The sequence below is a fragment of the Condylura cristata genome, unplaced genomic scaffold (genome assembly GCF_000260355.1).
Source record: "Condylura cristata isolate star-nosed mole 26May11 unplaced genomic scaffold, ConCri1.0 scaffold00008, whole genome shotgun sequence".
Lineage (NCBI taxonomy): Eukaryota > Metazoa > Chordata > Mammalia > Eulipotyphla > Talpidae > Condylura > Condylura cristata.
Genome location: NW_004567109.1, coordinates 56931826 through 56945538, shown reverse-complemented (window position 1 = coordinate 56945538; position 13713 = coordinate 56931826). Strand labels below are relative to the sequence as shown.

Below are 13713 nucleotides of genomic sequence, written 5' to 3'. Positions count from 1 at the left end.
AGAGTTTGACAACTTCTTGTCACCTCACTGCACTGACCTGATCAAGCCACCATAATTTCTCTTTTGGATTTTTTAGGAGGCTCCCGCAGGCCACATGGCGAACTGTAGCCAAGTCTCCATTTTGGGCATGGGTCTCTGTAGAAATCTTAAGAGAGCTGTGGCTGGATCTTACTTATATTCATTGTCTATCTTTTTGAATAAAAGTGAATAGTTACTATTTCTCCATTGAGTCCTGGAAAAAATGTCTATTTGACATACCAGCAACCTAGTGGACATTAGATATTACTTATTAGGAACTCTGGGCTAGGTGTTCATTTAACATTATTGAAGAAAGGGGGAAGTGCATTCTTATATTGGAATCAAAAGATTTGTGCACATGTACACAAGTATACATACCTTGATGTGATTTCTGATTTTGCCACTTCCTGCTGTGTGGATTTGGGACATATTATATCACCTTTGACAGTTCAGTTTCTTTGCTTATAAATAGAAACAAAGTAACCACTTGCACAAAGGGTCAGCAGGGCTTACTGGCAGATGCAAGGTAAGTACTGAGTGCAGTGCCTGGCATCAAGTTGTGGCTACTAGGGCTACTTCAGACCCCTTTAGTTTTATTTCATTCTTCTTTCAAAGGCAAATGAGCAGATGAGGAGACAGCACAAATTGCTGCCAAGCAACCAGTTCTGAAGCCCGTGGGACCATATGAGGACAGGACATAAAAGTTCTGCAAAACTTATCACCCCATTAGGCTGCCAAAAGAGTGAGTTTCTTTCATTTTGCTATTCTGACATTTGTTAATATGTTTTTGAATAAAAAATCTTTATTTTTTCATTAAATACTGGTATCTGATTCCCCAGATGGAAATGCTTTGAGTGGCTGTCATATGTTGTATAAACATCTTGGAATTTCTAATTTGATACCAAAATGAGGGGTTTTACATCTCAGCAGCAATAAAACTATTAGTTTTGTTAACAGTCATTATTTTGATTGTCAGCTAAACCTGTCTCCAGCTCTCTCAAAGGCCAGCCCAATAACCAGGAATTGACCTGCCCCGTATGCTGCTGCAGGGCACTACTTGGACACAGTAAAGCAAGACTCTGGATTTGTCTGGAGCCATTTAACTTTGGTTTTCCTTACATAGTATTTTTCTTTACCTTTCTTTATTTCTTTGCTTCCTTCCTCATTCTTTCCTTATTTTTATATTCTTTTTTTTTAAAAAAGATTTATTTATTTATGCATATAAGAACCGGGGTACAGGCCAGATATGCATTCTTCTTTCATAGGCAAATTCACCAGAGACACCGTGTGGAGCAGAACAGACAGATCAGTGAAGTACACTGCTGAGGGAGCAGCGGGAGAGACAGGGGAGGTCTGCTGCGCCATGTGGGTTACCTCCGTGGCTGGGAATCGAACTTGTACTGCTGTGGCTGAGGGCAGCTCCACAAGTGCTGTGCTTTAACTTGTTGCGTCACGAGGGAAGGCCCATTTTTATATGTTCACATTAAGTATTTGAGTTAGATATTGTTTCCATTTTGGAGATGTTAATTTAGATAACTTTCCCAATAACCTAGCCAGTACATGTAGAATCAGGATTTAAACAAAGGCACACTTCCTGCAGAACTTCACTATTTAACTACCACACTATTTGTCCAAAAAGAAATCTATCATCTACTCAAAACAACTTGTGAGTTCACTTTATCAATAACGTGAACAATCACAGTCATCATACATATATCCTGCTGTTATTATTATAATCATTTAACATTAGAGGAAACTGAGGACTGGAAAGATGAAATCAGTTCCCCATATTCACACAGCTAATAAGCTAATAACCTCAGTCTTTCTGTGAAGACGCTGCAATGAATCAGAAGGATGCACTGGCTCCCTTGAAGGCAACACTGTGCTCGGAGCCTCTTCACACGTTGTCCCTGGCATCCTGCTGCCCCGCCACTGCTCACTGGGCCCAACTCTGGCAATCTTACAGATGATCCTATGGATATCCAGTAGAGACATCTAAGCCTGGAGAGTAATAAATCATGCATTTTAGCCCATCCAACAGCATGCCTACCAGGATGAGTGTAATGACCCTGGGTCCTGAGAGGAAACTCTGAGATGAATCTCTGAGATGAGTCTCTGCAGATGCAGAAACCACAGCAAGAGAACTCAGCTGCTGTGAGTAGGAAGATGCTGAGAGGAGCCAAACCCAGGGTGGTGTTTTGAAAACTGCTCCACATGAACCCTCATGGCAGCCTCTAGTCTGGGTCTCAGTTTCTTACCTTCCTTTGTGCTACAGATCAAGTCCTTTTACTAATGTAAACCAAGAGTTACTAAGTTTTGTCTCCTGAGTAAACCTCAGTGAATATCTGTGTGGATCTTGGACTGGATGCAAGAAAGAGGAGCTGCAGACTTCTGCAGGTGCTAAGCGTGGCTGTAAGATCACATTCCAGCTCCCCTGCTCTCCCTTGCTGAGCCCTGATGCTGGTTGTGTGAACCCTGGGACTGAAGGCTGCCTCTCTAGAAGATGAGCCATGTGTGAGTGTTAAATGAAATGTAGCATTAGAAGACAGTGGCCCAGTGTCTCCACACATAGATGTCCTAAGTAAATGTCACTCCTTGTTGCTATTATTGTCTTTAGCTGCCTGCTACTTTGCAGCTCTGAGGCAGGAGGAGCTGAGGCTGAAACACTCTGATGTGACAAGCAGTCCACACCCACAGGTTGCATGATGTGAATAAAAGAGGGAAGTGGACCTTTTGGTGAGAGTGCCCAGAGGAGGGAGGGAGCTGGCTTAAATCCCATCCCCTCCTGCTGTGATTCTTAGAATGCAGTTGATTTTCCTGGTCAAAAGGTGAAGATGGACATAAAAGAGCTGGCCAGGAGAAGAGAGTGCTTATTTCTCCCTCAGAAGCACTGAGAAATCATTCTCCCAGAGCCTTTACGCTTCCCTCATAAACACCCAAAATCTCCAGTCACCAGAAGGATAGAGTAAATCACAGATTACAACTTAGTTTTGTGGCACAGATCACCCAAAATGCCCCCAGTGAGTCTCAGGATTCCAGTTAGGGTGTGGTAGGCTCCTGTGATGTACAATCCTGAGCAAGCTGCATGATACAATTAGTTGAGCTGCACTGGCTACAGAACCCATGAAAAGGCCTCCTTCTGGGCGGTGGGGACTAGAGAGGTGATGTCTACAGAGAGGAGCAGGCACTGCAAGTTAATGTGGGTAGGAGGGAGGGAAAATAACACTAGTGATCTGTTTGCACACAGATGGACCTCACAGGCAGGCGCTGCCCTGCTTACCCTCCCACTATCACCTACGATGTGCTTACTATGAACTTGAGATCTTGAAATAAGTTATTGATGAAGGTAGACAAGATTCACTCTCGATTTTCTTCTTCTATGAAATATTTTGGTATTTCTAGAGCATAGGAATATGAAAATAAAAATATGACCTAACACTTGTGCAATGCTTACTATGTGCCAAGCATTATTCTAACAGTGTATACATATTTTTTTTACTCCAATTTGGTTCTCACAAAAATCCTGTGTGATTAGTACTATTATTAACCACATTTTACAATAAAAATAAGAGAGAGTCCAATGTGGTTATTATGTAACTTTGTCAGAAGTCACACAACTACTCAATGGTTGAGGCAGGATTTGAACCTGGGGAGTGATAATGCTAACCTCTCTGGGTTCTCTTCCTGTGCTGTGAGCTCACAGCAGTGTCTGTAGCCCTTGGTCACATTCCTGTGACATTGTTCCTGGTTCACCATTAGACTGTAAACCCTTCTGGGACCACAGTGTAAATGGGCCTGTCCACTCGCTTATAGCTATGAATGCCCAGGACACTCAGTAAATATGTCTTGGTTGACTGCATTTAGAGATGCTTAGGGATATGCATAAATCTCAAGGCCCCTCGAAATGTCGATTTTCCAGATTGAGGGGCAGATGGAAGAAGGGAAGAGTTTCGTAGGCATAATTTTGTTAATTTACAAAATTGTAAAGACCTTGATCATTTAAAAATTAACCACGTCACACAAATCATATCTTCCTGAAAGCTGCATTTTACCAAAAAGAAAAATGCTCTAACAGGAAGTATTTCTTGCAGTAGACATACCACTGTGTCTGCATACACAAACAGTACTCTGTTGAGGAGACATTTGTACTGGGAAAACTCCACCCTTCCCCTTCCCCTCAATAAGAAGATAAATAGATTATACCTGGCTAATCCATGTGCACATACATTCACCATGAGTGATCACAGGGAGATATAACACAGATACATTTTAGTATGTAAGTAATAAGGGAGGAAAGGAGAAGAAGGAATGAGTGAAGGAAGGTGAAGAAGGAGAAAGCAAGGAAGGGGCAGAAAAAAAATCACAAGGTACAGACTATACAACATAGGAGGTTAGCGTTGGCCACAGCAATGAGTGGGGTTGAGGCTGCATATTTTTAGAGAAGAGAAAATGTTGTTATTCTGGGGAATACTAGGTTGGGGCCAAACTTTTTTTTTTAAGGTTTATTTATGCGTGCATGAGCTGGGGTGCAGGCCAGAGGTGTGGAGTAGGGTGTGAGAAGATTCAACAGAGACAGAGTGGGAGCAGAGCACGCGGATCTACTGAAGTACACTGCTGAGGGGAACAATGGGTGAGACAGAAGAGGTCTGTTGCACTCTGTCAGCTCCCTCTCCTGGGATCAAACTCCTGCTAAAATGGTTGCAGATAGCTTCATAGTGTGAGACTTAATCTTCTGGCCACCAGGGTTGCCCATGTTTCACTTTCACTAACTAGTTGCATGACCTTGAATAAGTTACCTGTTTAAGCCTTTTTAGTTGTTTGAGCCAAACACATCTGTTCAATGCATTTAAATATTACAAGTGTCACTGTTTTACAGGATGAAGTGGTAGAGATTCCATGGCTCAGATTCCATGATTCTTTGTTTCTTATTAGCAATGCAACATGGGTAAATTACTTGTCTATTTTGTGCTTCAATTTCTTCACATATAAAACGAGGACTATACTAGTTTCATGTATAAATGCTATAATGAATAAATGAGCTAATACATGTTAACTATTAAAAGTAGTGGTGTATCTAGGGGCTTAATACATGTTAGCTAAAAGAACATCAAAATACAAAAAATCATTAAGAACATTTCAAGTGGTTCATAAATATAAGGGATCACTGTGGCCTGAGAATGAAGGAAATATATTAACTAAGCTATGGGCCTGCTAGGGGGAAAATAGTTATCTTTTCTGGTTCACATTAGGTGCATGCTTCTCTAGTCCAAATTGAAGTTTGCTGTCTGCACCTGGAAATACAAAGCTTCCATTTTAGGGAGTTCTTCTAAGGTACCAGCACTGTGCTGAGGAGTAATTCACTCTTATCTTCCGAAACAAACAAACCACACTCACTCCCAACAAACAAAACCAAACCAGAAATAGAGATATTATCTTCATTTTCCAGATCAGGGAGATTCCAAGTAATTAAGTGATTTGCCAAGAAAGACAAGGTAGTCAAACCAAGAAGTTGGAAATCTAGGCTATGTTTCTGAGCCTAACTTTTTTTTTTCCTTTCAAATATAGAGACATAAGTACACAGCTGATCCTTAAGAGAGAGACAAATGTTTGTTTAAAAGACAATCCTACTTTCTTAGGGCCCTTAGAAAGTGATGTTCTAATTTTCTAGGTATGAAGAAATAAGAATTAATGTATCCTCTTCAGGGGCCTGTTTCCCCCCCCCACCCCCCCACCCCACACACTCTCTAAATGGATTAAAAATCATAGCTGGCTAGGATTTTAGGAGGGGACATGCCCTCAGAGCTCTTCCACGTGTTTCCTCCAGAATGACCATGGGCAACTCTAAGCAGGGGCTGGCCTGGTGAGGGCTGCATTCTCCCTGGACTCCCACCCCTTGCATGACCATGTATGAGTGGTCAGTGTCTGTGCTCTTATTGGCCTGTCTTACAGCCTTTCTTCCTTCTGTTAATAATCCATAGATTTTTCCTGGGGAACTATTTCACCTACCTCCTTTCACTATTTTCTCCCAGATTTTGCAGTTTGGGCAGAACTAATCATAGTCTCTCCAGTTCCCAAGCTGGATCGTGTGATCTAAGCTTTATGAGATATTCATATTCATTTTCCTGGCCACAGAGCTTTATGCATAGGCAGTAGTCCATACTACTTTTCTGGATTAGCTAGAACCTTTTGATGCATCTATTGAGGAATAGGCTTTCATCTCTATTGGATTTGCTAGTTTAACAAGACATATGTCTAGAACTTCTAAGATACTTCATCCACTACACACAGAACATTTGCTTGATAATTAAATCAACAGTCAACAGAGAAAACATGTATAGAGATACAGATTCCCTACAACACTGGTTATACACATAGGTGCACTCATACCTGGTCATAACTCAATTCAATAAACTTTGTTTCCTTAGGCAAATTCAATTTTAAATCAATTTACTTTAAAAATCCTAAAAAATATGTATCCATATATATTAAATATATAGAGTTTATTATACTTAGTTACGGATGTCAAGCTCTGTGTTAGGAACTGGATAAACTGGGCCTAGTTCTTTCCCTCAAGAAGTCCATTCTGGGCTAGTGGTTTTACAACAGTACAGTGGGGTTATAACATATACAGACATGTATGGGAATACAGAGGAGGAAACTCATTTTACTAGCATGAGGAATTCTGAGAAGGAGCCACAAAAGAGAGGTTACATGGGCAAGAATTTGAAGAACGCTATCATGTTGAGCTTAGTCTAGAAAGGTAGAGAGCCATAGTTTATGCAAAGTCACACAGTATGAAATGTAGATAACAGTGAATTGCTGACTGCATCTGAGTGTTGGGTGAGTCAAAGATGACTCATCAGGTACTTCATATAATTTGGCAAAAGCACCAAAATATTATTAAACATCTGGCAAACATGCAGTTTAGGAGGTGGCCACTACTAGAACACAAGATGACTAAATAATGACATGAGATGTGACTAGATACATAGTTTGTTGGGCTCCAGGCACAACAAAAATACATGCTTCCTTGTTCAAAACTATGTAAAATTTCAACATGGTGACAGTAGGGCATTAAACCCAACAAGGGATCTTTTAGAGTACTGTGTCCCATGTAACCATATAGGTCATAAGTTTAGGAAAGTGGCCCTGACATATGGAGCAGAGGGAGAGCCATGTCTGACTATGATGTGACCTGAGCCTAATGCCCACCAAAACCTTAATCACTGAAAGAGCCATTATCTCACAGGTATGATGTATAGAACAGGGAGATTCAGAGCCAAGGTTATCCAAGGCTGAGAATTCTGATATTTTGTTGATGGGCTGACTTTCCTCATCCCAATATATGCACCAGTGCACAGACAGATACTTCTTTCTGCCTTGACTAGCCTTTTCTGCCCTTCAGCTCCTAATGCTAGTCCCAAGTGCACTGTGGAAAGTGTCTATCAAATAACATGAATAGGTGCTGGAAAAACAAAGGAGGAAGTCATTTGTGAGTACACTCAGATCTTAGGCATGCATGAGATAGAAATATGCAGATTCTATCTAAAGACAAAATAATTAATATATAAATTAATTATAAATTAATATATAAAAGACATAAGTCTTTTCCCTTTGTCTTCCACTAAAGATAATCCTGATTTTGTCTCTTCATTTTCTCCTCTTCTTATCTGTTGACATTTCTGTCTTTTGTTAGGCAACTCTTGGGTTTCAAGAAGGAAAACAAAGGCAATAGGTAAAGCGGAACAAGATTTCTAGCCAGTGCAGAGTGAAGAGCTTTCAATGAGAAGGACCTAAAATCAATACAATGAGCCAAGGGAAAGTGAGGGAGAAAGGAAAGAGAGGAGTCAAGGAAGCCAAGGTTTAAAACAGTTTGTGACTAGGAATTGAAAACAGATTCTGAGAAAGATTGGATGACCCATGGGTGTGAGAGATAGTGAGAGTCATAGGAATAGAAGGAAATATCAGAAAATAGTGCTGAGTTAGTTATGACTTGAGTTTCATTTGGATGAAATAATATTAACTGATAGAAAGCATTAAAGACTGGAATTACCTATAATTACTTTTATTTAATGTTGTGCTGGGCCATGTGGGATGCACTGGTATTCTATGAGATGTTAACAGGTATTATATTTATCCAAAGACACATCCTTTTATACATAGCAGATGATTCCAAGGACAAATAAATCTGTGAAATGTTATATATTGCATCACCTCTTAGAAAATCAAAATGAGATAGTAAAGGCCCTGAGAAGTCCTGCAGAAAGAAATCTGCTCAAAGCTGCTTAATCCAATACTGCCTAAACTTTTAAAATGACATGTAACAGTTTATATTGAAACATTTTAAAATAATTTTAGTTAGGCTGACCTTAAGCCTCTTTGTCTTAAGAACCTAAGGATGTCTACACAGACAGAGTATGATATTTTAACGAGGATTTAAAAATTGGAGAGTGTAGCATGGCCAGTCAGTATATAAAATGGGATGGAACACAAAAATAATTTTAAAAAAAGGTTCAAAATCAGTGAGGAGTTCCCTGGGATTTAAAAAGTAGAGGGATCTATTATTCAATTTATCTTCACCAGGGAGATACTGTGCCCACCTTATCTCTACCAGCACTCTTCATAGTGACTATTGGCATTACATGGTTGTTGGGAAGCTTGGCAGCTCACCTGTTCTGAACCATACTCATGGCCATCCAATCTCCGGGATACACATTTTTCCCAATGAGGTCCTTGAACATGATGAATGTCTCCATCAAGAAGTCCTGAAATAGTAAAGCAAAATACACGTGTCATATTGTTTTATAGAAGTTCTCCTCCTGGCTGTTTAAGTTTTCCTTCTTTATTATGTTTTTGTAGAACAGAAAGGGAAGGAACACAGTCTTTTCATTAAGTAAATACAATGAAACCAATAGCAGTAGATTTTTAAATAGGAACTTAAAATTGGTTAGCAGGAGACTGTTCCACAAATATATGAGGGACATGAATATGGAATGTGAAGATGCACAAAATAAAAGCACTATTAATTTTGTCCTTGGGAGTTAAGACATAATGCATTCATTGATATGGCAATTTTATAATCATCTTTCCAAATATGTATTTGAGAAGGAAATAATCTACACTATACAAAAGCATCTCAGGTCATTGAGCAAACAAACTATTATTAAAATGAACCTCTAATTAGCAGCCCTATAAACACAGCTAATTCATATGTCACAGACATATACGTGAAGACACAATAGGGACTCTCTTGGTATCTTTTTAAGGGGTTCAAAGTGACCTCAAGATACTTATTATTATTATTATTATTATTACTATTATTATTATTTTGCAGTGAGCCAAACCTGTTTTCTACCTTTGGGAAGCACAAACTCAAGACAAATTCAGACAGCAGAACACTGGAACTGTGACCCTCCTGAGCGAAGGAAATGAAGTCATATCACTGGGATGCCATAAGTAAAATTTGAAGTCTATAGAAGACCCAGTCAGACCTCTTGATAACCCAGTAGTTTTTAAATCATTTTAACTGCAAAATTCCTTATTATAAGAAACTGGAACTGAACATATAAAATGAAAAACAAATGTATATAGACATATATAAATTTAAAAAAATAAAATGGAGTATCTCTGGATGAAATTTGTGTGTGTGTGTTAGAGGATACTGAGGCTGGGAGAAAATAGAATTTGAAAATCACTTTACACTAAATTGCAAAATACTAGTGATGGGATTGGTTCTTTTTGAGCAATCTTTGCTTCCAGGGAAAATTATCTTAGTGCTTCCAACCCTGGTTTCCACACCAGCAGAAAAGGGATAACATCTACCTCCAAGGATTACTATGAGGACATAGTGACACCAAATAAGATGTTTCAAAGAGTCAGGCCTGTTGTAAGTGCTCTTTCATGATTGATAATGATGATGCTATGATTCTTCATCCTTGATGTCATCTTGGAAAGTGTGGGTATGGGTACAGGCTCATTCCCTTCCTATGGGAATGGAGGAAAGCCTCCAGCTTACAAATGAAACAAAAAACCTGGCTTCTGGAATGAGCAGATGTAACATGGTATGAGGAGCAGAGCTTCCAGAGGCTCAAATCCAATGGAGGTTCAGAAGCCAACTTCCTTGATGCTTTGTTGTCAAATTATAATGGTCATACATCACTTAGTGGTGGGATATGTTTTGAGAAATGCCCTCTGAGGTGATTTCTCCGTTGTGTGAACATCATAGCATGTATTACATACACCTAGACAATTTAGTCTACTACACACTGAGAGCTATATAGTATAGACCATTGGCACCACCAACATATATGCCATCCATTTTTGACTGAACCATCATTATGCAATGCAACAAAGAACTTTAATAACTACCTTTTACTAGGCACTTAATATGTGAGTGCTACTGTGTTCTTATTTAACCCCTTTATAACTCTGTAACATAAATGATCATTGTTTCTACTTTACAGATGGAGAAACTAAGACTTTGGAGAGGTTAGCTTGCTTGTGGCCCCACAGTTAGCTGGGGGGTTATTCCTGGATTCAAATTCAAGACAGTGTGACTCCAATACTCACTATCTTAAGCCCCCAAATGCCCATGATTCATCAACAAATTTTGTTTAGGCATATTTAGGCTAGACATTCAGATCTCATCGGTGACATGGACTGTGGATATGCTCTAGGAGTAGCATACAAGCCTAAATGAGAATGAGACCAGAGAATCACACAACATGTTGTAAAGGTAGGCACATATCTATTCAAGGTCTGTGGGGAGACTTTCAAGAGCCAAGAGTGAGACACTTCTTCTCTATATTGTTCCTGGGCATCCTGTAGACTCACCACAAGTTCAGAGCTGGTCTGGAAGGTCTCAATATAGAAGGAATAGTGCTGGTCACCCATCTGGTTTAAGATGGCTGTCATACATGCCACAAAGTGACTCTGCAAGAAACAAAGAAAAATGTCATAAATAGTGGCGAGAATACCATGAGCTTCATCTTATTTCCTTGACTTCAGTAGAAAACAGCCCAAGCACCCTTGGCACATATAAAAAGCCCTTTAGGGGTGGAGAATCTCTCTAACTGAACAGTGTGTGAAATGTTAGAAATGCTTCCTGGGTCCTCCCTAGTGGTGCATTGGGTTAAAGCTCAGCACTAAGAAGCTAAAGCCACTTGAGCATAAGTTAGATCCCCACCCTCAAGGTGATCCACATGATCCACATGGTGCAGCAGACCTCTCCTGTACCACCTGCTGTTCCCCTCAGTAGTGTACTTCATTGATCTGCCTGTTCTGCTCCCCACTCTGTCTCTGGTGAATCCTCTCACCGTCCCTGTACCTCTGACCTGTACCCCAGTTCTGTATACATAAATAAATAAATCTTTAAAAAAAATGCTCCATTTTGGCTCCCCCGTGGGCTCATTCTTCCAAAAAGCATTTATTAAGCATGTATTATGTACCTGAAACTATAAGATGTAGGAACTTTCCAGATGTAGGAAATAGAGGCTGATCCATTATCTCTCTAGCACTTTGGGAAAAGAACATTGTATTGTGGCAGGAACTTGATCCTATATCAAGACCCTGGAGATAGTCTGATTTTCCAGTAAGCAATATTATATGTTTAAGTGATGTAGCAACAACAGGACAGGTCTCTGTTCCTGCCCCACCAGGACATCCCTATCTCTTACATTTAACAAGCTTGTTTGTTTAATAAGTTTGTCTTCCTGTGTTCTAAGGAAAAGAAAGGACATTCCTAAGATAATAAACGGAAATTAAACACAAAGGGGTTAATGAAACAGAACTGGTGCTGACCCTTAACCCTTGCCAATTTTCCCAGATACCTGCATCAAAAGGCCATGCCAGCCCTTATCTATCTCTCCCCTCCCCGCCGCCATATTTTTGTCCTCCTTTATATGAATACCCCTGCCCTCCGCCACAGAGCAGGACCATGGTCTTTCAGACCCAATATGCTCAGCTTGTTTCAACAAGTTAAACTATTTTCCTTCTCCTCAAACTGTTTCCTTTATTGGCTGAGGGAAACTGAGGCTGGCCTTCATATCATAAGCACCAATTGTTTCATCTGTAAAAAGGGATGACAATCTATCCATATCTACCCCCCCCCCAGGTGTTTCAGAAAGATCAAATGGCTTCGATAGCATGAATGCATTAAAGCTCTCTACAGAGCAATCAGTTGTTGGGCCAATGAGCCAACAGTGAAAAGTAAGCAGCTACTGGGTCCAGCATGGGTTATGAGTCATGGGGGATAAAAGAAATGAGGTTTTCCTTGTTCATTATCTACTTGGGAGAACAAGATTAATATTCATGAGTGAAGAAAACACAAGACCCTTGGCTTGTGAAGCTGATAAGTGCCAGAGGGATTCATATAAGAAATCAGTATAGGGCTATGGAGAGGAGGAAGATCCCTGTGTCTAAAGGAACAAGAACCACACCATTTACTCCCTGGACTATATCATCGCACTCTTTTGTGCTTTACTGCACCCAGATTTTATATTCTGTGTCAAGGTCATGTTTTTGTTTGGGCTAGTATTTAAAAGCAGGTGCAGGGAGATATACTCAGGGAACCTGATAAAGGAAGCACTGATCATGAACCCTCAGTGGGGGGTGAAGGTTGGGGGATACATAAACCACTTGAGTTTGCTACTGTAAGATTCCTCTGGGGTTACCATCTTGGTTCAAGTAAGCTCCCTGATTTACATGTGGAAGGTCACCTACTTTTGTGTGATCCAGGGAATCCCACAGCTAAAGAATATTGGACATAACACATACCAGACAGGTGGAACCAAGAAAGTAGGTTTAGCATCACAAATAGTCTTTGGTTAAAAACAAACAAAAAATAAACTTCGTTGTTAAAGAAAAAAGTATAACAAATATGTAAAGAAAATCCTCCCAGGTTACAGTTTTGCAGCTTAATTATAGTGGTGTAGAAACAGTTTCACTGTTCTCAGAAAGCCTCTCCCTCATTCTAGAGGAATGGGTAACTGCATATTGCTCAAATCCACATCCTCAAAAGATACGGATTTTTCATTTGCATCTAGGTTATTGGCTGTGTAATTTGTGGAGCTCAGAATGAAGTGAAAATGCAGAGTTCTTGTTACAAAAATCACTTAGAATTTTAAGACAGTTAAGGTGTCCTTCTAAACACAGGTTACCTGCCCAGGAAGCCAGTCCTTCTCAGCGTGAGAGCACACACATGCCCCAGGAATGTTTAAAAAGCTGGCACAGAGCATGGAGCTAGGACTCTCAGGCACAACAGTGTGGTCCTGTGCTGCTGGCAACCTGGGGCCCCCACATTGGAGACAATCTCCTTGGCCATCCAAGTGGTCAAATCTCCTGTCCTGTTCAGACCCCTGGGAGTGGTGGTGAATTTGTGAAAATGTCTGTCCCTTTCAGAGTACTCTGTCCCTGACAGAGTACCAACCGCTGTCACTGCTAACTTAATCAGGCCCCACTTCAGCCAAAAAATCAGCATCATTACTATTTTCCTATCAGTCAGGCTGGATGCAAGGAAGGAGGAATCTTAATTTGAGAGGTGTTGGAGTGTGTGTGTTTGTGTGCGCATGTGTGCGCCCGTATATGCGTGCATACTCATAACAGCTGTGTTTCCTCTACTCCCTCCATCTCTTTCCCCCTTAAAGAATTCAGCCTGTGGCCACTAGAGGTCTTTGCTTTTCACATGGTAAGTGCCGT

The 13713-nt window shown here is 40.3% G+C and overlaps 1 protein-coding gene across 1 annotated transcript in view; it reads right to left on the bottom strand.

Annotated features, from left to right (window-relative positions):
* DOCK2 (dedicator of cytokinesis 2) overlaps positions 1-13713 on the bottom strand; it is a 394233-nt gene that overhangs the window by 76195 nt on the left and 304325 nt on the right. Inside the window, exons 31-32 of the mRNA XM_004679543.2 lie at positions 10852-10950; positions 8689-8783 (exon numbers count right to left, since the gene is read on the bottom strand). Coding sequence (XP_004679600.1) covers positions 8689-8783; positions 10852-10950 — 194 coding nt within the window. The remainder of the gene's footprint in view (positions 1-8688; positions 8784-10851; positions 10951-13713) is intronic.